The sequence below is a fragment of the Perca flavescens genome, chromosome 22 (genome assembly GCF_004354835.1).
Source record: "Perca flavescens isolate YP-PL-M2 chromosome 22, PFLA_1.0, whole genome shotgun sequence".
Lineage (NCBI taxonomy): Eukaryota > Metazoa > Chordata > Actinopteri > Perciformes > Percidae > Perca > Perca flavescens.
Genome location: NC_041352.1, coordinates 2127591 through 2152877, shown reverse-complemented (window position 1 = coordinate 2152877; position 25287 = coordinate 2127591). Strand labels below are relative to the sequence as shown.

At 40.2% G+C, this 25287-nt stretch overlaps 1 protein-coding gene across 4 annotated transcripts in view; it reads right to left on the bottom strand.

Moving 5' to 3' along the window:
• The window catches only part of slc12a7b (solute carrier family 12 member 7b), a 98905-nt gene that overhangs the window by 39028 nt on the left and 34590 nt on the right, over window positions 1-25287 (bottom strand). For all 4 annotated transcript variants that reach the window (XM_028569024.1, XM_028569021.1, XM_028569022.1 and 1 more), the window contains exons 2-3: window positions 5217-5311; window positions 3718-3849 (exon numbers count right to left, since the gene is read on the bottom strand). In XM_028569024.1, coding sequence (XP_028424825.1) covers window positions 3718-3849; window positions 5217-5311 — 227 coding nt within the window. The remainder of the gene's footprint in view (window positions 1-3717; window positions 3850-5216; window positions 5312-25287) is intronic.

Sequence of the window (25287 nt, the reverse complement as noted above, 5' to 3'; positions counted from 1 at the left end):
ATGACAGCAACAATAGGCAGCAAAACATAAGACAGGAAAAATAAGACCAGAGAAGAAGACAGTCTAATGGGGAACTAAAGGCATATCTAAAGGAGAAGTGAAACGGGAAGAAAATATTATGCAGACATGGTAATACATAGTATCAGTCAACTCAGTTATTAGTAAAAAAATTAAATAAAATCATGAAATCAAAATGTCTTTTCAAAGTTGCAAAAAAATGGACAATTGTTAGTATTGTAATTAAAGATTAAATAAAATCACTAAATACAATGCAGTCCATAACTTGAATCAACACTGCATCTGTTCTACATACATACATAGTATTCTAATCTGAGATTAATAATTTATAAACTGTGGTTTTACTCAGGCAAAATCTTGTTTTAACATTTCTTTAATAGGGCAGTATCATCGTGTACAGGGAAATCCTCAGTTTGCAATGCATAAGCTCCTACTCTTAGCAATATGAAGATTGCGCGATGTTCAGCAAAACATGAATGTTCGATGAAAATCAGCTGACGTTTGATATGGATTTAAGACTTACATCTCAGTGACACAGGCATCATTTATATAAACCACTATACTATCCACTAACCAGTGACAGAACGTGTGGAAAATCCTTCAATGCTTCCACCCCAAAAGAAAGCATTCCTTTCCCAACAGCATGTAAAAAGGCGCAGGCAACAGGAATATATTAAAATGTTTCTGACAAAAACACATTTTCAATCAATCCCCTTGTATTGACAAGCAGCTACCTTTTGAGCCATCTATCTCCAAATGTACAGCACTAGTCCCACTGGTCCAGAGAAAGAGGGGCGACTATTCTTTACCAAGATGTTCCTGCAAGCCAATGGGAGGTGCCCCAGGCCTATTTCCATGTAGGGGACAAGATGGAGCAACTGGCATGGGACTCAAGCTGCGGTTACACAGGCATCTATGTGCCGCATGGCAGCACTGTGGCTACTTTTAATATTTATTTTCAAAGAAACCACAACTTGAGCATCGAAGGATCCTGTAGAGCAAGCGCAACACAAAGGCTGTGCTGACTGGACAGCCAGCGGTATATTTCTTCTTATTTACTTTTACCATTGTTCCATGAGTCAACCAACAGGGTAAAAAAGTAAAAAAATATATATATTGTGCTCTATTTGAAATATAGTCTTTAAGATAAAACTGATGCCTCGAAGGCAGCTTGTTATTTTATAACTACAGATTGTACCTGTCCACTGGTAATACAGTAAAAAAAAGCATTGTTTCTAAATAAAATTCTCTCTTAAGGGTCCAATTTCTCAGGTCTTACTTTCAAGCACAAAAAACTTACTGCCTGGATTTCGTAATAACTTCTTTGTAGTATTTAACTTGCAGATAGTAACTGGATAACTATTATACACTTATAATGGTAAAATTCTAATATTTCTATTTCTACAATGGTTTGACCTTTAGCTTTTTTGCCCAACACTGATAAAGTTTCACGGTAAGCGTAAAGGGTGGTTTGGGTTTGCATAACCTCAGAAAGATTTGAGCAGCAGGGCTTCATTGGTCAAAGACCTGGTTATGTAATAATAGTTCAGAGGATTTAAAAGAGCAATCGTTAATATTAAACTTTTCTTATGTTCTGGAGGCTTAGCTAACCGCCTGAGGTTCTCAAATTAAAGAGAAGTTGACAACTGTTGCAGATTTGGAAGTATTATTGTCCATCCCAAACCATGACTTCTGCAGTGCAAACAAAACATAATCCAACTTTAATTAAAGCTGCAAGCAGCGATGAACGGCGGTCGGCGTGGCTGTGCATTTCTGCGACCATTGGACACTGGGCAGAGTGCCAGGCGCTAAAGATGATGTATTGGTATGATCAACATTTTAATTATGTTGCTCCATATCAAGTGAAGACCACTCAATGCAAATTTTATGTAAATCGGATGTTTGTCACGTAAAGTAATTTACTTTGTCACATCATTTTACATGATTTACTATTGCCATTAAGTGGCGCTATGACTATGACTCAATGCCGGCATGTCTTCAGGCCGGGACTCTTATCAAGCATGAGACATTTGGAGACAATGTACATTCAAGTTACGACTTCCTGTTTCAATGGCCTCACCTGTTAAGTGGGCAAGGGGCAGGCAGCAGCAGCCGGTGGCAGAGACAAAAACCCGTGGTCAAGTCGGACAGTTTATACCCTTTTCCAGCAGCCTTCAGGCTGAACAGGAAGTCATAGAAACACTCACATCCTGTTAGGTCCAATCCAATCAATTAAAATGTTATCCGACCCATATATCAGCTTGTACACAGTCTCCAGTTGTTTTTATTATGACAGAGTAGCTGTTAAAATGCTCTACATGAGATCTGTTGCTGATGTTAATCAACAACAGACTGTAGATGATCTGTAATCTGAACAGATTTAGTCAGCCACACTACATGTGTTCTGTTAACAGAATAAACATTCAAATCAGACAAATATATATATATATAAAAAAAATGAAACGTTTATATGAAATGTCATCGTGTTGAGTCGATTCTGAACCAATCAGCTGTTAGATCAGCTGAGAACTGTGCTGACAGCGTCTCAAACCTGCGGCCGCCTTGATCTCGTGAGGTTATCGTTGCTCACGTGTGAATGACGCCAGAGCAACTCGGACACAGATCTATATAAGTATAGAGATGGTCAAAAACATCAAAAAATTGCACAGTAAATTCAAAATAGCTTACTGCCTGTTGGGTTTAAGATATAGCTCCAAGTGGCCTTTTTTATTATTATTCTGGACATGATACATATGCCTACAAATGTTTATACATCTAGGTAAAACATACTGTGAGTGCTACTTCTTTGAAATTTTGTAGGGGGCGCTATTGAGGCATTTTCTTACACCCAAGCACAAGACCCATAAAATATTTTTTAAAATGTATCGGTTCTGATGCAAGTTTTCAGGCATTATAATGCACCTTTAGCCTCTCAAAAATGTGATTAGTTTGTAGAATAAAAAGAATCCTATCAAATTCAATAGGGCCTTCTCCAACCAACGTTGTCGGTGCTCAGTACCTAATAAGAGAAACTTAATACTAATCAATCAAACAATCACCAGCTGGACTAAATTGCATCAATAATCATCTTAAAATATTACAACAGATTAAGAAAGGGAAATGTGAATAAATACAGATAAACTTAACATGCTTGCATTCTCATAACACATGGAATGGAGGTTTGTTGGAGAGCAGAGATATCTGCAGTTCTGAGAGAAGACCTTACAGAGTTACTTGAAATACACCTGTCTGCAATTGGCCATCAAGCAGAAGAATGACTGACTTCACTTGTAACGCTTGTTCTGTCCACGAGGTTTACCATTTAGACAGCATGAGATAATTCCTCCATATCTATACAGAGGAGGGTCTGGCTAGTCCACACAAAAATCTGGGATAGCAATAGCCTCGGGAAGGAACTTGTTTCAATGGAACATGTGCACGTAGGGAGTCGAGCCCTGGAATTAAAATGGCTGTCGAGTGTGGGAAGAGAATTTTACTCCAAAAAAAAAAGATAAATATAATTTAATTGTCGGTTCTACTTCAGAGGATTGTTTTCCGAACCAACCGGAGTTTAGCATGCCAATACAAAGAAAGTGGAATCTTTCACAACAGTTTATATGCAATTCTACAATACCTTATTGTACTCCACCCTAGATCTCTGGTACAAACATTGCATTTAACAAAGGCTCTCTGCTGTACCTTAACAGCTTTCTTCTTGGGCCCTTCATCATCATCAGCCTCCTCGTGCTCCTGGGCCCCCTGGGTGAGGTTGGTGTAGTTTGCCAGTTTATTGAGGAGAGATGACACCATGGGGTTGCTGTCCATCTCCTCCTGCAATAGAGAACATGTTTTGTTTTTTTATATGTACAACAAGAGCAGGATTACACACTTCATTTTTTCAACTTATCATTTTTTTTAAAACTTTATGTTCCTCACTCAAAAATCATATTTAAACTTTAAAGTGCTCATATTATGCTCATTTTCAGGTTCATAATTGTATTTAGAGGTTGTACCAGAATAGGTTTATTTGGCTTAATTTTCAGAAAACATATATTTGTTGTACTGCACACTGCTGCAGCTCCTCTTTTCACCCTGTGTGTTGAGCTCTCTGTTTTAGCTACAGATTGAGACATCTCACTTCTGTACTATCTTTGTTGGGAGTCACACATGCGCAGTAAGCACTGCTAGCCAGTCAGAAGCAGAGTATGAGGGCGTGCCATGACAGTACCTAGGTAAGGACTACTAGCCAGTCAGAAGCCGAGTATGAGGGCGTGCCCTGACAGTACCTAGGTAAGGATTACTAGCCAGTCAGAAGCAGAGTATGAGGGCGTGCTACGCTAACAGCTAGGTGAGCATTATAACGTGTGTTCCAAAGTGACCACGTTTGTCTCTGAAGTAAAGGCTGGACTACAATAGAGCTGTTTGGAGCAGTTGGTGAACAGTGTTTTCTGTTGGAGATGGTAAGTCCCTTTGGGGGGGACTTTGGGCTTTTTCACTTTGTAAACCTATAATGTGCACAAAAAAGATATATAACACAATAAAGGAAAAGGGAAAAGCCAAAAAGCACAATATGAGCACTTTAATTTGGCCTTTGAGTGGTCAGTTACCATATGCTTAAAAAGGTACAAACTCTTCCAGGACCAAATTGAACAGTGCAATATTTAATTAACTGTTCAAAGCATTCTTAGAATAACATGGCTGGGTCAGCTTTATGCAGAGTGGGGAACACAGAAGCCGCAGTGCCTAATTGATTCTTTACAAGGGCCAGTGACCACAGAGTGGCAAGGTCTGCCAAATGGCAGAGCAAAGCACCTGGAAAGAGTTCAGCTGAAGGAACGCACCAGCTTTTTATGGCAAATAAACTCTTTGACGCATTGTTGAGCTAAGAAAAGATTGTTAATTTTACCTCCTAGTGTATTTATTTAGTTCACCCACAGCTTACCCCGATGATTTAGCATATTGTGCATTCATGAATGCTTTGGGTCAGTTCTAATTTCAAATGCAGAAATAGTTCTGGCGCTGAATGTTTACTTGAAAAGGATATTGACGTATTTGCAGTTTCTACCCCACAGTTTAAGGGTTTCTCTTTCGATCATCTCGCCAAAACAAATCACACTGTCAGGTCCCCTTGTGCAATAAAACATCTCCCTGCCCTGTGTATAAGGGCTATATCAAGCTGATGATGATGAAATTGTTACCTCAAAAAGGGCCATGTTGGTGCCATCATAGCTGTTGCCTTTGTCATTGTCTGTGTTGTTGATAAAGGGACTGTTTTCCTTTGGGACGCCATCACCTGTGGAAACACAACACAGTTGAGACTACATATGTAGTGTAGGTTTAACATGTTGCAGGGCCAAAGCAAAATATGAGTGGTGGCTGGCAAAGAAATACACTCCCCTGTTTCCACTGTCAGACATATTTGCAATAACCTGCTTCCTCAAAGGAGAGGCCTTTTCATGGTCTCAAGTCTGCAGGTCCTTTCATTGTTTCACACTACTTATGAATCAAAGCCCTGTTCTGACCTGGGGGCGGGGGGGTGACCATGAAGCGTGATTAGTGGGTTAGCGAGGTATGTTGAGTCTAAAGCCAGGGTTATCCGTGTCTCAAAGGTGGCTCTCTTTTGACCTGGCTAGATGTAGTGCGCGGGCCTCCGTAGATGGCTTACAAGCATGCACGGAGACGTTAATGCTCAACGCATTGTTTGTTGCGGTATTCTCCGAAACACCAGAATAATCAAAATGAAAAATAAGTATTAGAGAAGAAGAGAGCGGAAGTAAAGGAAAGCAGGCTGCCTGGCAACAGTAAGCACATCCATGTTAAACACAGACGTACCGCCAAACATTTATCTTCTCTAATCATTAACGGGACTGTTGTTTATGTCCAAATTTAAATGACTGTCTGCCTGTAGCACTGTTAAAGACCACTCTTTCCATGAAGCCGTTTTTTTTTTAGCTTTGACAAAACAATCTCTCATGTTTTTCCGCACTCTCCGGCAAAATGTTTCTTCTTTTCCCAGTGTGTTGTCTCTCTCTGACCACATTTGTTTGACTCTCTGTGGTCTGTACATGAAGAATCACACAGAGGCGAGCCTGCTCTTCCCAGGGCAAATCAAATGCCGATACAGATCATCTGCAAACTGCCAAAAAACGGCCGATAATCGGTCTATCCCTACTGGTCAACCAATAGCAAGCGATGTGTACACAATCACACAGCACATTGACAAAAATAATGGAAATGAGGAGGCAACTTTTCAGCATGACAGAGCAACAATAGAACAAGGTGGATTTGACAAATTACAGATCATTTCCATAACCTGCGTGCCAACCACGCGCCGTCTAAAAGACGGTTAACAGAGCCATGCAAATAATCATCACTGTTGTGGTGCTGGGCTGTCATATTTCTGTGATGTGAAAGATGTGCTTTACTTTTTTAATTTATTTTCTCTTCCTAAAGAACTGAAAACTCCATATGACACGTAGAGCTGTAACAATTCCAAATTTTGTTGTACAATTAAATTCTGAGAAAAAAATGTGATTAACAATATAATTGTCTCTTTCGGTCAAATTTAACAATATGTATTCATGTATTTCTTTTTTAAACAAATTAAAGTTTTGAATGAATTGAATATTTTTTATTTCCTTGTCATGTGACCCAGATAATTGTCATAACACAAATACAATGAAGTAAACTATGCCTCTTTATTATTATAAAACATATTCTCTAACGGTATCCCCCCCCTTGTCATTTATGTTGCTATGAATGTGTTTAGGGTCAAGTGCCAACAACTAATAATTAAAATAATAATAAATTATAATAATACAGTCCGACTAATAATCACTTACATAATTACAATTTGGCATATCTAAACAAAATCAACAATTACCAGTCATGTGCCTTAAGACTTTAGCTAATGTTAGCAACTCATTGCAGTTGAACAAAGACACCGCAATAATAAATTAATAAATTGACAATTAGAAAAGTATGTAATAATTGTTATAGGCCTAATGACACAATAAAGATCATTTAATGTAATTACACGGATGTTGCAGCTTTGTCTTTAACCACTCAGCCGACCGTCACACACAGCAACCGAGCCATCTTCAGAGACAACATTCCAGCACCAAACTGTGAACCGCATTTTGTCTTTGCTGCTGGGGCCGGTAACCTACACAGCAACCGACTGAGCAAATGTTTTGAATGAACAGACAGCTTAGAGTGTAGGGGCTAAGTTACCCAACATGCTGCAGTCAAGTCTAAGTGTAAACAGGGAGGGATCTTCATTCCAGACGAACGTGTGAGCTAAACATTATCCGTGGGCTTCCTTTTCCTCCATCATATGAAAGATGGAAAAGCTTCTCTTGGTTTTTAATTCACATGTGATCACGTCATATTACTTAGATTGAAAGCACAACTACAATTGTTTAAAACATTTTTATTTAATTACAAAAAATATTAGAATCGTTTGTTGTCTGGTTTCGAATCTGATCATCGGTTCCAAATTTAACACGCACACGTTTTGGTTACCGTAACAGTCGCCGTACATGCACTTGCGGTGTTGCAGCCATGGAGCACAGTAACAAGCACTCTAAAGTTTTGCTTTATTTAACATTGAAAAAGCTGTAAATCACCACTGAATCAAAATAAGATTTTCCTCTTATCTGTGAAATAAGCATGGGACCCGTTTCAACTCCACCCCTCAAGAATCGATAAGAATTGGAATCAAAAGGAAGAATTGGAATTGGAATAAGAATTGTTAAAAATTCAAACGATGCCCGACCCTACATGTGAATAACCATAATGCAGTGTTTTCTATACAATAAAAAAAAGTAGTTTTTTTTAGAGAAGAAAAAACTATTCAAATTAAGCAGGAGGAAGATCCACTCAACTCCCATAATCATCTTCACCAGATTTTGCCAGTTCCATCTGAGGGTTCAAAATTCTGAGTAAGAAGGAGTGAGAAAAAGTGTCAGCAGTTGAAGAAGATCCCATTTCTTTAATAATAAAACTCTGTTGGAGCGAACCTTAGCAAAACAGACAGACAACAGCAGGGTGGTCGGAGAGCACAGACCTTCGCCAAATGTTGCATTCTTATTTGCATTGTTGATTCGGATCCACTCCAAAAGGTTATGGGTTCTTCCTTGGCCCATGCTACAACCGTTTGACCGAGTTTCATGACATGTTTTCTGTAATCTTGCTGACAGGCAAACAGAAAAACAAAACCAAACAAAGACCTAATCTCTTTTATGCGGAGCAAAACTTGTCCATTGTGCTTCATAGACAAGACAACACTACAAATTAAAGCCAATAAGACAAACAATAAAATAATGAAAATTATGTTCAAAAGGAATAAAAGAGTAAAACTACAACAGGAAACAAAACAGAGATAAACTATAAATCTCTTAAACTGAATAGCAAAGCAGTCCATTGCCGGAGCACCAACAAAGAACTAACACCATTTAACTATTGTTGCGTTCCATTTGCACTCGGAAGTCGGATTTTCCAAGCTCAAAGTCGGAAACGCGCCCAGACCTCGGATTTCCGAGCTCGGGAGTCTGACAGCCAAAGATAAAAATCCAACATGGCTGCCTCGTACATAAAGAGTAGTAAAAACTTTAGTAACATTCAGTTATTAGCATGTCTGTCTTATTTGTGTGTCACTAAATCATAAGTCGTACAGACAGTCCTGTCTAACTTCAGTCTGCGGACATGTGTTAACATACGTTTGTATGCACAAAAAAACTACGTAATGCGTTGTTATCAACTGGTATTGCTAACAATCTGGGCCAATCTCGATCTGGGTTCCAATCCCTCTGCGATACATCAACCAATGTGTCCCTGAGCAAGACACTTAACCCCTAGTTGCTCCAGAGGCGTGCAACCTCTGACATATGTAGCAATTGTAAGTCGCTTTGGACAAAAGTGTCAGCTAAATGTAATGTAATGTAACAATGGCTAACCTGGCTAGAGCTAACCCCACAATGAAAAATTGGACTTGTTAATTCTGACTTGTAAATTCAATTTGGGTGTGATGTCATTCCCAGCTCCGGCTTCCGAGTTCTGAGGTACAGGCTCCAGACACAACCGATTCCTGCAGACGTTTCTTGTAGAAATAGTCAGTCATCATTAAATTTGGCAACAACATCCACCACTTTAAATGACTGAAAGCCATACAAACATTCAGGTGGAAAGCCACTTTGCAAGCCCGAACTGGATACTAGCAGCACAATACAGTAGTTGACTACCCTCTTCTGTATGGCAGCAGGCTACTTTTGTATCTGAATGTAACTATGGCTCAGTATGTAGAGGCAACAAAGATAATGACTCAAGTGAATGTAATGAATCGTGTGTTTATCGATGGGAGCCGCCCTGCTCTTTGATTTTGACGTTAACCACTCAAAGAGCATGTCTTCTTACTCTTGACACAAATCTCGCTCTATGCACTAAGGCTGCTAACAATTTGTTCCATTACTGCTTAATCTGTTGATTATTTTAAAGAATAATCCATCTGTAAAATAAAAGAAAGTCAGATCAGACAAGAAAATCATCTTGTTCCCTACAACTAAACACTGCAGTGCCTCAAGTAAGAAACATTGATAACCATATACCAATATTTTTCTTAGCTTCCCACTATCTCACATTCTTGAGAGTCCATTGATGACCATGGCTCTCTGCCGGGTCTTCTTCATTCATCAGTGGAGCTGCCTACTGTGAACTCTGTCCGTAGTGGAGATTTCATGGGTAACTTTTACTGCTTGATCCAGCTGCAGAGGGAATAAGAGGCTTGCAGCGTGGCTTAGCCCGGTGGTAATCACAGGGAAAGTCGCCATGTCCTTGTAATCACAGGGAAAGTCGCCATGTCCTTGTACTGTGTAGCTATTTAAAACACAGTCTGATAGCAGAACACATTAGGTGATGGCACAATGTTTCAATAAGCTGGGAGAACGGGGAATGAATTAAAGATAATGGCCATTGTGCTGCGAGGATGCAGCCAAGGGTAAAATCATCCCATCAGTCATTGCTTAGCTTGGTAGGATGCACCACACCACAGGTAATCATTGTCTTAAATGATACTAGCTAAATCCTCTTTGAGGTCCGGTGGCAGGATAAAACTGGCAGTACTTTTTCCAAATCAGGTGAGGTTTCTGCTTTTAGAATGTGCTGACGTGTAAGGTGGTTTAGACGTCAATCAGGGAGTGAACAGAATCACTGAAATGTAACAGACTTGGTCGGCATTACTGGGAACGCCCACTACGTTTCCGTTTATGCCATTGGGGAAAACAAACCATTAGAATTATTGAGTTTAGACTTTGTTAGCGGTTCATCTTTACTCTTTGTCATATTTACGATTGTTTTTTTTGCTTCGTACAATGCCAAAAAGTTGCTGTGTGGCCTTCGGGGCCTCTAATAAATAAAAAAAAATCCTGATCTTAAGTTTTATATACTGTCGAATAGACAGAGGAAGCCGGTGTTAATTCTACTAACGTTGCTGAACAGTCGAAACTGTAATAGTTAGATGGAATTTATTCATTTAACATGCCGAGACACACTAGATAGTTTTAATATAGCTTTAATGAATGTGGGATAGCAATAGACTTGAGAGAATGTTTGATGACCCTGGGATAACATTACTGATAATACAATCAGATTGACTAATTGACAGATTAGCTAATGGTTAACGTTAGCGGTATCAAATCAATTCAATTTTTTTATAGTATCAAATCCTAACTAGAGTTATCTCGAGACACTTTACAGATAGAGTAGGTCTAGACCACACTCTATAATTTACAAAGTCCCAAAAATTCCAGTAATTCCCCCAAGAGCAAGCATTAGCAGTGGCTATTGCGACAGTGGCGAGGAAAAACTTCCTTTTAGGAAGAAACCTCGGACAGACCCAGACTCTCGGTAGGAGGTGTCTGACGGTGCCGGTTGGGGGTGTGATGAACAGTGGCAATAATAGTCATAATAAAGATAATGGAACAGTGACTATAAATGGTAGTTGTAGTATTTCATGTCATAGCAGGGCACTGCAGGGCGTTACAGGATGTAGCGTGGCCCAGCAGTCTCCTACCTGCCTTGAGTCTCCTACTTGGAGACTCAATCAGGTAGCTAACGTTTAACAAAAAATGTGGGGAAACGACAACTCTGGCCATTATGTTAGGTTGTTTGTCCAGTCACTTATAATGTATGGACAATCCAACCCCATATGGCTCAGTATCTTGCTCTGGCAAAAGTGCTTTTGAGTAGTTTATACTGGGTTAACGCTATGTTATCCTGTCAAGGGGAAAGGGTTGTTTCCCCCAACGGCGACTCTGCCACAGCCCCAGCTATGACGAATCACCGACCAAGTGTATGGGTTAGATTACAATACTTACTGTACTCTTGAACACACAACGCCACAGTAGTACAAGTTGTACTAGAGGTCTGCCTCTGGAACTCAAAGGCTCCCATTGTTTGACAAAAAAAGTGATAAAAAAAGACAATTCTGCATTGCCAAACATGATCTATAGCAAATAGGAAACTTCAACTGGGAAAATCAACTTCTACCTAGGGACCCACAGTTATTACTTAACAACAATTATTTACTACAAGGCATAGGAAATTTAGAAAAGATAACAGTTTCTGACTGTTGCAAATACATTAGCAAACTGAAACGCTTCATGGTCATTTATGACAACTAAAAAAACATCAAATGGGTATTATGCTTTTATGTTTTTCTCTGCTTCATTTTATGCATCACTGTGTCTTGTTTTTGTTTGCCTAATTTGGAATTAAAATGTCATGGGATCTCATGCCCCTTTAAGCTAGAAAAGCCTAAAATCAAATGGTGATGTGTGGCAACAGATTGTGTCCCACCTCCATGTCATTAAATCCTCCAGTGACCTCAAGTTGCACATCACCATTCTTAACAAAGGTGCCAGCTGCTACAAATCCTCCCAATTGATGCCAAATACTGCAATTCCTGCAGTAATTTTTGTAGATTGTGTACAAAACTAAAAGCAAAAATGGAAAAAGAACATAGGGGGATGCTACGGAAGATTAAGAAGGTGTCTGTACATGTCTGTCAGTCTGTCTACATATTATCCAAACTGTTGGTGTGTAAATGTCAACGTGTGTGTGTGTGTGTGTGTGTGTGTGTGTGTGTGTGTTTGTAAGTGTGACGTCAAACAGTCCTGGGGGACATGGTCCAGATACATATACAGTAGCAATGACAAGACTCTGGCCTAGTTAACAGATGTTAGCCTCTGTGCATATAACACATTTATCTTGGACTAATTCACTCTGCTACCTGGAAATTCATGTTTTTTTCCTCTTACCAAAAATGACACACACATATCTGGGCATTATCTTATGGGACAACACAAAGGTACAGGAGGACTGACCTTTAATTGGACAACCTGGAATAATTGCTACAGCATCACAAAATAATAACGTAGTATGCTTTAGGTTGCAATTTGGGAGAAAAAAAGAGGGTACTCCAAAGATGTCAGCCTGCTGTTTGACATTATTAGCCATCCTGCATTGCATAAAAAAGTCCTAACATCAGCTGTTCTCATGTCAGTTCAGGAATGCTGAAAGTGCACTGCACAAGCAAAGTCGTTCATATAAGTAGCGAATGATGTAAATGTTGGCAAATATGAACCTGGTCTAGGAAAGAAAGAGCACCACTGAAGATGAAAGCTGCAAGGAGTGTGTGTATGTGTGTGTTCAAGTGAAACCGAATGAATGCAAAGGATGTCCTATCTCTAAAGTCCAGCAATGACTCCAGCTAAAGGGATCTTAGGGCAAACCTGTCTGGTTTAGTTTGGTTGAATCGAACCCTGGAGCATTTACCTCCATTGGTGCGGTTCATTTGGGCAGGTGTGAACACAGCAATCACGCGCGGGTGCGGACCAAAACAACCAGTTACAAACAAACTCTGATATGCTTCGGTACGGGTCCTTTGTGATGAGAACATAATCTGACCTCGTTCCAACCCAACCACCAGGTGTACTCAGGTGTGCTTTGCAATCTGTCCTGCATCACAACATGCAAACTGTAGCAGCTTGTAATGTTTCTGTCACAGAAATACACTGCTGAGCCAAGTCCTGGCGAGCAGAGCAGACGTAGTGACGTCCCTCGCGAGGCATGTAGACGCTTATATATCAATAAGTGGAACTGCATCAAAGAGAATATTCAATTACAACTCAAACAACTGCAAAGGTTGAATCACATCACACCTTAAACTACCCATACCCATTATTCACCAGTCTGTATTTGCCTAAAGTTGACTAGACCTGAACTTTATGCAAACTTATGAGTCTGTCCAGCAGCTGGCTCACGAAACTTGGATTAAGCTGTCAAACTAGGCGATGCAGTTCTACAATAAAACTGTAGGTGCATATACGTCAATTCAAAGACAAGTTTTCAAAAAGTAGACTAGTCTACAACAACAGAACAAGACTACAGAAGAGAGGAGGCCCTGTCTTGGAGCAGCTTTGACCGCAATCAGCGTGAATGGCCAGATGTTCCTGGGGAACGTGCACTTCAGATTTAAACCCAATGCTAATAGGGAACCTGATAACGTTAATGAGGCAAACTGTAAACTGTAAACTCCGGCGGCCACCTTACAGCCGAAATGCTGGGCAGCTGCGGGTTTAATAAAGGACAAATCCGGCGCAAAATGAACCTAGGGGTTTTAATGCTAATCGAATCTGACCAGTTTTAGCACAAACCGCTAATTAGCTTATAACGCTAGTCGTCAGGGCATGGGTAAAGTAAAAATAAATCGCTATTTCTATACTACTAACAAGGCTCAAATTGGACACCATCTAGGGAAAACAGTCATGACCAGTTGAACAACAAACGCCGTGTAACCTGTAACCAGTAACATAGCTCAAGCACGGCGTTCGTCGTTTGACTGGTCGTGATTGTTTTCTCAAGATGGGTATGCGAACGGTACAGTCTTTATAATCTATCTTTTTAATAAACTGTCGGTACACTTACAAAGTTCTCAATGCTTGAGTTTACATGTAGGGGCCCTCATTATGCTACCGTGGAAGTGTGGTGCTATTTTGAGCCTTGTTAGTGGTATAGAAATAGCGATTTCTTTTTACTTTACCCGTGCCCCGACGACTAGCTTTATAAGCTAATTAGAAAAACCGGTCACATTCGATGAGCATGCAAACAGATCCCAGAGAATGGTCGACTCGGTACACATGTGTTATTAACCCCTTGGTTCATTTTGCGCCGGATTTGTCCTTTAACCGGTGGGGAAATGTCCTCACTGTGGCATCTCTAATGTAAGGTTACACTGCATCTCTTTTATTGTGTTTGCCCTCTTCTTCACACTTCCCCTTCTTATTCTGCATGTATATAAACATATTGGTGTCTCAACACAAAACTCCTCTACCCACCTTGTCATCACTGTGGTCAGTAAAGCCAACAATCCAGGCCTGCTCCAAACATGGCCAACATTTGTGTTTTGCATCTAATTTACTGTCAGACAGGTTACTCTCATCTCTTAACAACCTCTGACAAACCAAATGTACACTACCTACACCTATGTAAGAGGTGATTCACTAACTCTATAACAGTCAGCTTTGCATGATCTTGATTAGTGTCTCATTATATTGACTATGTTACCTTGCTGTAATGATTTGTGCAATTTAGCAATTAATTCATGGCAACAGTAAACTTAAACGGTTCAAGCCAGAATGAATACAGAACCCAAGAAACCCACTGGTGTGTCATTAATAAAGAGGGAGAAAGGGACAAGGGTGAAATCTCTTGTGTAACTGTTGATGAATGAAAGCAGGTGTATTTTACGGTCAGAGCTCTGTGTGTGTGTGTGTGTGTGTGTGTTTGTACACATGTACCACTTCTGCAGCTGGCGGGCAGAGTCTCCTGCTGTGCTATAGCGCATTAAGTGACCCCTTAAAAATGTGACATTGGTAGAGGAGATACAGTATGTACGTGGCAATGACAGACCATGCCAGACCTTCCTCCACACGCTGTGGAGGAGGATCTGGCTACACCATACAGCATTTCAGGATGGGAGAAAAACGTGGTATGGTTTATTGGCATTTCTTTAAACCAATCACAATCGTCATGGGCGGCGCTAAGCTCTGCACGGTGCCTCTGCAAAATAGCCTCTGGAAGGAACTTGTTTTGGTGGAACGCATGTACGTTCAAAAGTAGTTTTAGTCGTGCAACAGAAAACTCAGATTGGACAGATAGTCTAGCTAGCTGTCTGGATTTACCCTGCAGAGATCTGAGGAGCAGTTAACCATAGTCCTCACAAATCCACCAGAGTTTAAAATGCCAACACAAAGAAAGAGGAAGGTGACGGACATCGGCAAAAAGACATGCATCTGGTTGAATTTCCTGCGGCACCGGAGCAATCCCGGAAGTGGAACGTTGTGGATATAAACATAAACATCCTCTTCTCCCATAAAACCAAAGGCTAGTGTGATAGAATACCTTGATACGACAAAAAATATGTCAACTATACAAACTGTCAAACAAAGTTTGTGTCAGTTCACTTGGAGACAATTCAGTTCAATCTTTTGTAGATTACGTTATTTGAATTACTTTTGTAAGTTTTATATTAAAAAATAAGATCCATTTAGGGCAGACATTTCAAAGGAGTTATTCACAAACACCAAAGCATAATTCTGCAGAGAAACAACAATGGACGAGCCATTTGACAATAACTAATTATGATGAGACTCATGTATTCTATTTGAGCTAATTGATTGCACACTTAATAAATTATAGTTAATGAAAGAGCTTGCTGCCAAAGACAGCACAAGCTTTTGGCCAAGACTGTGTTATGCTCTGAGCATAGTCAGGAAATGAGTAAGGATCATACTGTTGTTTTAGTCAAATTACTACAAATTGCCTATATTTTACAATACTGTTAGTCATTTTACAAAACATTTTTAGACTGATTTCCAGCCTTTCAGGGGAACAACTGTTTTCAATTCATTCCAGCACAAATCAACTTGCCTCAACTACTTTAAATAGGTACACACAAGTAAATATATAAGTACCAGAGTGAACCATTACAATGTGTTTGGTCAAAGTCATGGTTTCATTGCAAGAGAAAGCAATTATGGGTGCAGAGGGTTTTAAAACTCCTCACTTCTGATGCATGCTAGACTGCCCCAACATCTGATATTTAAAGTGCTGTCAGTGATGTTGCATAATGGAGTGGGATTTCCTGACCTTGCAGAGTTGAAAGAAGTCATTAGTCAGGACAGTTGTCAAGCTGTCATTTGTTGTTAATGAAAGACTTAACGTTGCATGTCATGTCTGCCATGTCCGTTTTTCTCGGAGCTTTTTGTTTGTGATCACATCCCTGGCTAAAGAAGCTGTGCAGATGCGTGGGCTGAATCACACTTCATCAGCGCTCTGCTTGCTGATTGGTAAACAATTCACCAGCGGGTACAGAGGATGTGCTAACGGTTAGGCTCAGCCTCTCTGGTCACTGTGGTAATAAATGACCATGCATCCTATTTATAACCACTAAGCTGCACACTGTGACGACACTGTAATCTGCCTAACACAGCCGGAGTTAGCCCATGGCTCATTGTACCAAAAAAAAAAAAAAAAGGGTGGGAGGAAAAAAAAGAGGGTTAGCTTTAGGAGACACTGGGAGTCTAGACAGTGCAAGTCAAAAAGTTTCTTTAGCTCACGGTTAACATAAAAAGGATACACTTTTCAGCTTCACGATAAAGAAGCAGCACAGAGCGGCAAACTAAATTCATTCAGATGCACTTTAGTGACAGCACAGCGCATACATGTTTAGGATGAATTTCTCAACTCTTATTGGCAGAGTTAGTGCAATGCCTTGCCCGGTGATCCATACAGCACTACAGTTCATTCAAATATGATGGCTTTTGACTTAGTGTGCCCCTAACAACAGAAGCACTGCAAACCTACGGGCTGATCATACTTTTTATCAATTGAACAATTCACACCTAATCTAGTATGGGGACACAAAACTCACACACCAACAACTCATTTAAACCCATATTTGTCTTTGGGGGAACAATTGATCTTGAGGAGAATCATAACACAAGACAAAAAAAATATGTGCGCTATGAGAGCCCAATAATAAAACAACAGTCCTTCCAAATCAATCCTATAAAAAGAGTGAGAAAAAACCTGACAGAGAACAAAATCATTACACCAGTAAGCAAATATCCCCAACAAAGTCTAAATATAGTGGTGCTAGTAAAGGGCAACTGAAGGAGTAACTTAAAAACTTACCCTTCCGTCGAGAGCCTCGCCTCTGCTCCATTCTGAGGAGCGGGGCTGAAAAGGGGGGCAGAAGGAAGGGGGGTTCTAGTAGTGGTCCTTGGGGAACTCTAGTTAAGGGGGTCCAAAGTATCCAAAGATACTGCTAGTAAGGGGCAGAAGTCAGGAATACTGCCTGTGCTGTGTGGATAATGTGAGGATCAGCTATTTCTGTGACAGCGTGTGTATGTGTGTGTGTGTGTGTGTGTGTGTGTGTGTGTGTGTGTGTGTGTGAGTGTGTGTGTGTGTGAAAAGTGGCCTGTGACGACAATGTCAGCGACATCAGCCATGCATCACAAAGTACCCTCACACGCACGCACGCACGCACGCACGCACGCACGCACGCACACACACACACACACACACACACACACACACACACACACACACACACACACACACACACACACACACACACACACACACACACACACACACACACACCTCCCTTTCCTCAATCTCCCTGAGCTTCTGATTCCTGCTGCACATACAAGCACACATGCACGTGCATGTTGGGACACACACACACACAAAGAGGGAGGAGCAAAGTAAACGAGGGAAGCAGAAAGCAGTAGTATTACAGACAGACATCCTTAAGGGAGTGTGGCAGGAGAGAGAAGGATGGATGGATGTGCACACACAATGCAATAATGTATTTTCTTTTCTACGGAAATCATTTGTGAGATTGTGGCGCTGAGAAAGCAGAGAAGACGCTTGTCATCCAAAGTAAAAGCTGTGCAGTATATCTTTTGAATCAATAATCCTTTGCTGCCTCAGCGAGCGGTGTAATTTACAATCAGACCTCCTGACTGACCTCCAGGGTGCCATGTGTGGAGATGGCCAATCGATCAGCAAAGCACAGGGAGCGCACAGGACAATACAGCTGGAGGCTACGACTACATACTGTACTACTGGCAGGGCAGTCACAGGAGTTTCTCTCTCTCTCTCTCTCTCTCTCTCTCTCTCTCTCTCTCTCTAGGAAAGGAATTAGAAACATAATTAATTAAATAAAGAGAAAAGGGGCTCTGTTTGGACTTTTTCTAAAAAAAGACACTTTTTATTTATTTATTCAGAAAATTCTGTCTTCCTTTCTTTTACTTGAAATGTAGGGCTTACGTTAATTGTGCTCGGAATATGATTTGGGTTCTTGGAACAGTGGGAAATGTTGTCCCAAACTGTCTCCCAATTAATTACGTTAACCTCAGGCTTCAGCTACAAATAGCTATTTTGAACATAAATACAACATATATTTATATTCAAAATAGCTATTTGTAGCTGAAGCCTGAGGTTAACGTAATTAATTGGGAGACAGTTTGGGACAACATTTCCCACTGTTCCAAGAACCCAAACCAGCAGATCCACTTCAACATATGCCATAGGACATATTGGACTCCTCAGAAGAGATACGTCTCTAAAGTCCTTCCCACTCCCTATTGCATGTTCTGCCAACCTGAACAAACTGGAACTTTCCAACATATGGCCTGGGAGTGTGAACAGGTGCATGAGTTCTGGAATAAAACAACATCAATAATATCTGATGTGATAGGATATCGAATTCCTACTGACCCGATTGTTTTGTTACTTAATGACGACTCTAAATTACACCTGCTTGGGAGACAGAAGAAAATTTGGCTAGCCGGCTCAACCGCGACCAAGAAAATGATAGCTCAGCTGGCCCCCCCTTATTATTATTACTTTGTAAGTACGCCAACAGTGGTTGGCGTACTTCCTAGACATAGTTATGCTCAAGCTCTCTACAGCAAGGATTAACAAAGCGGAGTCATCCACTATAGACCTATGGAGAAACGCAGCAGCACAGGTATCAGTCCTGGTGAGCTCAACACCACAAGAATTAGAGAGGGACTAGATAAGGTGGGAGTTCTGTTTCGTTATCTTGTATTTTGGTTTGTTTTGTTTTCCTCGAGACCGCAGAGGGTGGGGGGTGGGCGAGGGTTTTTAGTTCCTGTTCCATTGTATTTGTTTGTTCTGTATGTTGTTTGTTCAAAAAATATAAAACAAATAAAAAATGTATCATAAAAGAAATAGCTATTTGTTTGCCATACAAATCCCATACGAGTTCAATGTGCCTGTCTGACACACATTTGATAATTGACAACAAATATTGTTGAAATAATATAGAAATGTACATTGTTGATTTTGTTTAATAGACGTAGGAGTAGGCTTTAGAACGGAATTTAGACATTACAAGGTACGGACCTTTGCTGGGAAGACATTTTAATTGAATACCCCTGTTGTATACTGGATTTTATAGGATACTGGTATGGAGCCATGCAATCACAGGCATCTTCACAACCGTTTTAATGTCAACAGACGATAATTATATAGGCTATAATATAATTATAGTAAACTTAACTAGGTTAAGACTGGGTAACCCCATAAACATAGGTAGGGTTGGAACTAAGGATTGTTTTCATTATCCATAAGTCTGTGGACTATTTTTCAGATTAATCCTTTGGTCCATCCTTTGGTCTAGGGCTGCAACTAACACTTATTTTCACCGTCAATATATCTGTCCATTATTTTCTCGATTAATCAATTAGTTGTTTGGTCTATAAAATATCAGAAAATGGGGAAAACTGTCGTCAGTTTTTGTAAAGCCCATGATGATGCCCTCAAATATCTTGTTTTGTCTACAACTCAAATATATTCGAAGTGAATATAAATGAATTTCTACTTTTTTCATACAAAAATGAGTCAAACCGATTTCTCCATTAACAAAATAGTTGGTGATTGATTTAATAGTTGACAACTAATAGATTAATCTTTGCAGCTCTGCTTTGGTCTGTATCATGTATCCCTAATTTGAACGTATGTGAGACAGACAGAGCTAGAGGTTAGCTAAAAGGAGCCAAGGATGTGCCACAGCCCCACAAACTAGGCTAGACGATGGCTGATTAACCTCTGCCCATAGACAGTAGAATGAATGGACAAAGCGACGCCGTAGATTTCCACGGAGACCAGTGAAGTCTATTAGAAGCACTGTTCCAGTGATGGCTGAGCGTTACTGAGCAGCCTCAAACTGAGAGAGACGACGTACTGTAGATGTGACGTGAGCAACCTGTCTGAAAGTTGGAAGTCTTCTGGTAGCTGTGACAAGAGAAATCTCAATCATTCCCAATCTTACAGAGATGGAGAGCGTAGGTATATGTAAGGAGATAACATAGGCACAGGCTAATTATTGATCACTAACATGCTAGTTAACATTAGTAATTAAACTTAAACAGCTAATGTAAGTCCAAACTGCCTGTGAGCTTCTCCTGTACTATACGGTAATTCTTCTACTATGCGACAGTAAGTCTCGTGGTTATGACACAACCATTAGCCTATTTTTATAAAAACGTCTGCTACGGAGCCATAACGTGAGGTACAAGGTAATGGAGCCTTTTATACATTGTCGTGTTTCTTTAGAAATAAACAATGGACAAACAGAGTCTTTAAACGCTTCAGATGTAAAGTTATTTGCTGTCAAAGTGACGCCAAAATGAATGGGAGTCAATGGAATGCGCCATGGGAGCTACGCTTTGTGGAGGCTCGCTTACCCCCTTGAACCTAGCACTCTGATCTCTACCTTTGTCTTGGCTACCCATTGATCTTCCGGTCTAAAAGCGTGTGAAGGGGGCAGTAATCACTTAACCAGATTAGGCTAATCCTGAACTTTTTATAAAACTCAGAAGCCATGCCGAGGCTCCAGGGTTAAGGAAGTCACGGCTTTAAAGCCACGGAGAGTTTCTGCTGCCGTCCTCTGGCCGACCGACAGTCAGGTGCAGGGGCATAGACTGTAAAAGTGAAACCAAAACATCCCCATCGTCCCCTGGTGGCTGGCTCCAGTATAGGTTATAAGATCTTTACTTTTTTTTTTTTTTTGGTAGTTTCTTATCATGCTGATGTATGTTCAAGTGTTAATTTTTGTGATAGGTTTGGTTTCAATTTGTTATTTGATGCTATATAAAACGGAGTGAAAGGTTATGATTGACAGCTGTGATTGACTCACGATTGGTCAGGCAGGGGTGTATGGGCGGGACATTGATACCGCAGCTCCACCGCCTGATCACTATACTGTGCAGGCTCTGGCTCCAAAATTACAAGATGGCAGCGCCCGTATCCGGTATATTTTGACCTCACTTTTGGTACAGTGGGAGAAACTGGAGACGCGTTGTCCATTTTTATATACAGTCTATGGTCAGGTGTCCTTCACCAGGCTGAGACATAATAGCTGTTGGTCATTCAGCAGAGACAGGCAAATAATAGCCCTGGAGCAGCCTAGGTGGGGAGTAGGGAGCTGAAAAATAGAAAAGGGTGGCTTAAATTTGTAATTTATAAAATTGGTATTGAAAAAAGTATCGGTGTCAGAGTCCCAGTATTGGTATCGGTATCAAATATTTTTGAACAATACCCAGCCCTACTGGGGATTAAAACAGTTTTGACAAAAGGTATGACTCAGGAGAACACTGTATACATAATTATTCAATAAATTGATATTTACTAAAGAAAATATTTGCTGACAAGTTGAATTCAAAAAATGTCCACCCAGCTTCCACTCGTCTGAACATCCGCAGTCTGCATCATTAATTTGACAAATGTGTAGAAAGCAGAGCTTAAAGAGGGACTATCAAATCACACAGTAAGAAGGATTTAGCAGTATCAAGTTCCACTTGGTCTGATGTCAGGCTGCTGTCTGTTACTTTGTGTGTGTGTGTGTGTGTGTGTGTGTGTGTGTGTGTGTGTGTGTGTGTGTGTGTGTGTGTGGGTGTGTGGGTGTGTGGGTGTGTGTGTGGGTGTGTGTGTGGGGGCGGGGGGTGCGCGCACATGCGCACAAGTGTCTGTGTTGCACTTAATGACGTTCTAAGCCTTTAAACCCTTCAGGTAAACAACACTGTCTGTTATCTGTTATGCAATACACAGTATGGACAGGAGTGAAGGGACAGAGAGACAAGGGTTACTGCCAGTGTGTACTAGTGTCTAGGGTTATGGGTTTATTGCATACTTTAAAATATCAATACTGGGGAAATCATTGAAAATTGATCTGTTCTACCCACTCAACTGTTGAGTAAGAGAATCAGAATGGGCTTTATTATTAACTTTTCACATACAAGGAATTTGCTTTGCTGTTTGGTGCATACAATACACATATTAAAATAAATAATAAAGCAAATACTATTACAGATACTATAACCTAAGCCATTATACGGAAGCTGTACAGTTTTTGTGCAGGATGGGCAAAAATATAGCAGGGGATGTGCAAAACTTTACAGAATCAGGACTATGTTCAAGTCAACTTTTCATCCTGGAGAGACATTAAATTTAACTTATTGAACTTGTGTGGGTATATAAGAAGAGGAAACATATGTGGACGCGGCTGAGGCAGTGTGGGAGCATGTCAGAAAGAAAAAAAGAGAGAAAGAGGGAGAGAATAAGGGTCTGCCAGGGCTTGTAAGATCAATGTTACTTAGCGCTGCTTACACCTGAATCCTCGCTCCCTTGTGTAAACACTGCAGGAGATAGGTAGGACAAGGTTTTCGAGTGATTGCTGGCATAGATAAGGTGCTTTTAAAAATGTCTCTCTACTGTCACTGTTAAATACTTACAAACACAATAGTAATGTAATTCTAGACAGTTGACATTCATCTGTACTTCTAAATTGCAAAGTCATCAAGTGAGTGAAACAGCATCTGGTTGTATCACCGAGAGAGAAGAGGTTAGCATTTGGCTCCAACATGGCTTTTTTGGCCTCTTAACTATGATGCAAATCATGGGGAGACATCTAACCTGTATCTCTGCTCTTCTAAAAGTCTTGGCTCCTCGCCAGCTTTGTGGCTGGTAAACCATTAGTACAAAAACAATCATGTCCTAGTAATATGCTGAAGATTTACTCTGCACTGATTTAAAACTGCACCATAAAAGCAAAGAACACTCAGCGTCACATTAAACAACTGTCCAAAATCACCACAATAAATGTATTGTTGTGTTGTAATGTAATGCCTTAACTAGTTTCCCCTCACATTTGATAATGGAAATGTAGGCACATCAATAGCATTGACCCAGCACTTAGCTGTGGAGAGTAAGACTGCTAATAGCAGTTAGTGACCACATTCAAGGGTGGGGACATTTAGTTCTAACCAGACTTTAACCAAAGAGCTACTTTAAAGGGTAACTACTGTTTTTTCATCCTGGACCCGATTTTCCTATGTTTTTGTGTGTAAGTGACTGAAAGGAAGAACAATCAGACAGACTCAGATTAATATTCTAAGTGTCTGACAACATTATGGAAAGGATCCCTACAGAGATAGACCTTTAAAACCTCTTAAAGACCTTTGTGTTTAACCAGAAACAGCTCTGAAGTCGCTAGCGCTAAACCCACCAGACTCCATTTAAAAAAACAATACTTTTAGCGTGTATAGAGCCAACATATTTTCACATGTAAATCAGTAAGCTGTGTTTATTTCAACCAAAACCAGAGTTGGGATGGTTTGAAAAGTGGAAAGACAACCCAGAATGGCTTTTCATAGTTTTATTTTGTTTCTGTGAACTTTAAATGAAGTGTATTTTACAATGTTGAAATACTGTTTTTTTACATAGCGTTTGGTGGGTTTAGAGAACACAGTTTTGTGGATGTTTTTATGTTTAAAAAAAGGATCTTACTCTTTAACAGAAAGGTCGACCTCCTTAGAAATCCTTTCCATAATGTTGTCAGACACTTAAAATATTAATCTGAGTCTGTCAGTGGCAAAACGAGCACTTTTGTGAAGGTAAATACAAGCTGGACAGTTGTCCTTTTAACCTACAATGGAGCTTGTTTCACTGCTGCCGACTGCAGCGATCTCTCTTAATATTGGACCAATGTCAAGGATTGTTGTTCCCATCAGTCACTTAGACACAAAACAATTGGGAAATATGGTCCAGGTTGAAAAAAACGGTAGTTACCCTTTAATCCTGTTTATTGGTTTGCTTCTGACACCAGGTATAAATGTAACAGACATGTGAATTGTTTGGCTTGTTAACATAGCCTAGTCAAGAGAAAGGAACTGGAGTTTACCATGTTTGTACAGCCAATATGTGAACAAAAGCCATATCAGCCCTGAGGGCCTCACACAAACTACAGCCAGTAGTGAAAGAGTACATCTAGAGAAAAGATACAGCCACAAAAATGTGTGTGCTTATTGGTTGAGGGCTTATCAGAGACACCATATTGAGAGCAGGGAACTGGTGGGGAGGAGATCACTGAAGAGGAAGCAGGAAGCAGCTGTCAGGTAGGACTGTCATTCAATTCAATTAGTTATTTATAGTGTCAAATCTGAACTTATTTCAAGACACTTTTCATATAGAGCACACTATATCTTACAGAAACCCAACATTCCCCAATGAGCAAACACTTGGTGTGACGGTGGAGAGGAAAACATACTTTTAAAGGCAGAAACCTCGAAATGAACCTGGCTCTAAACCATCCAATTAGCAGGAATTAAAATGTTCTTTTAGCTGAAGGGTTCAAGATTGTGAACTACTTTTTAGCATTAGCTTGAATGTATCCAGGTGAGGGCCTGAAAGAGATAATGGCTTTATAATGGCTTTATAATGGGTTTCTCCAATACAAATTTTGACATCTGGACACAATTTGATGCATGTACAGTACAGGCCAAAAGTTTGGACACACCTTCTCATTCAATGCGTTTCCTTTTTATTTTCATGACTATTTACATTGTAGATTCTCACTAAAGGCATCAAAACTATGAATGAACACATATGGAATTATGTACTTAACAAAAAAGTGTGAAATAACTGAAAACATGTCTTATATTTTAGATTATTCAAAGTAGCCACCCTTTGCTTTTTTATTAATAAGGGAAAGAATTCCACTAATTAACCCTGACAAAGCACACCTGTGAAGGTAAAACCATTTCAGGTGACTACCTCATGAAGCTCATTGAGAGAACACCAAGGGTTTGCAGAGTTATCAAAAAAAGCAAAGGGTGG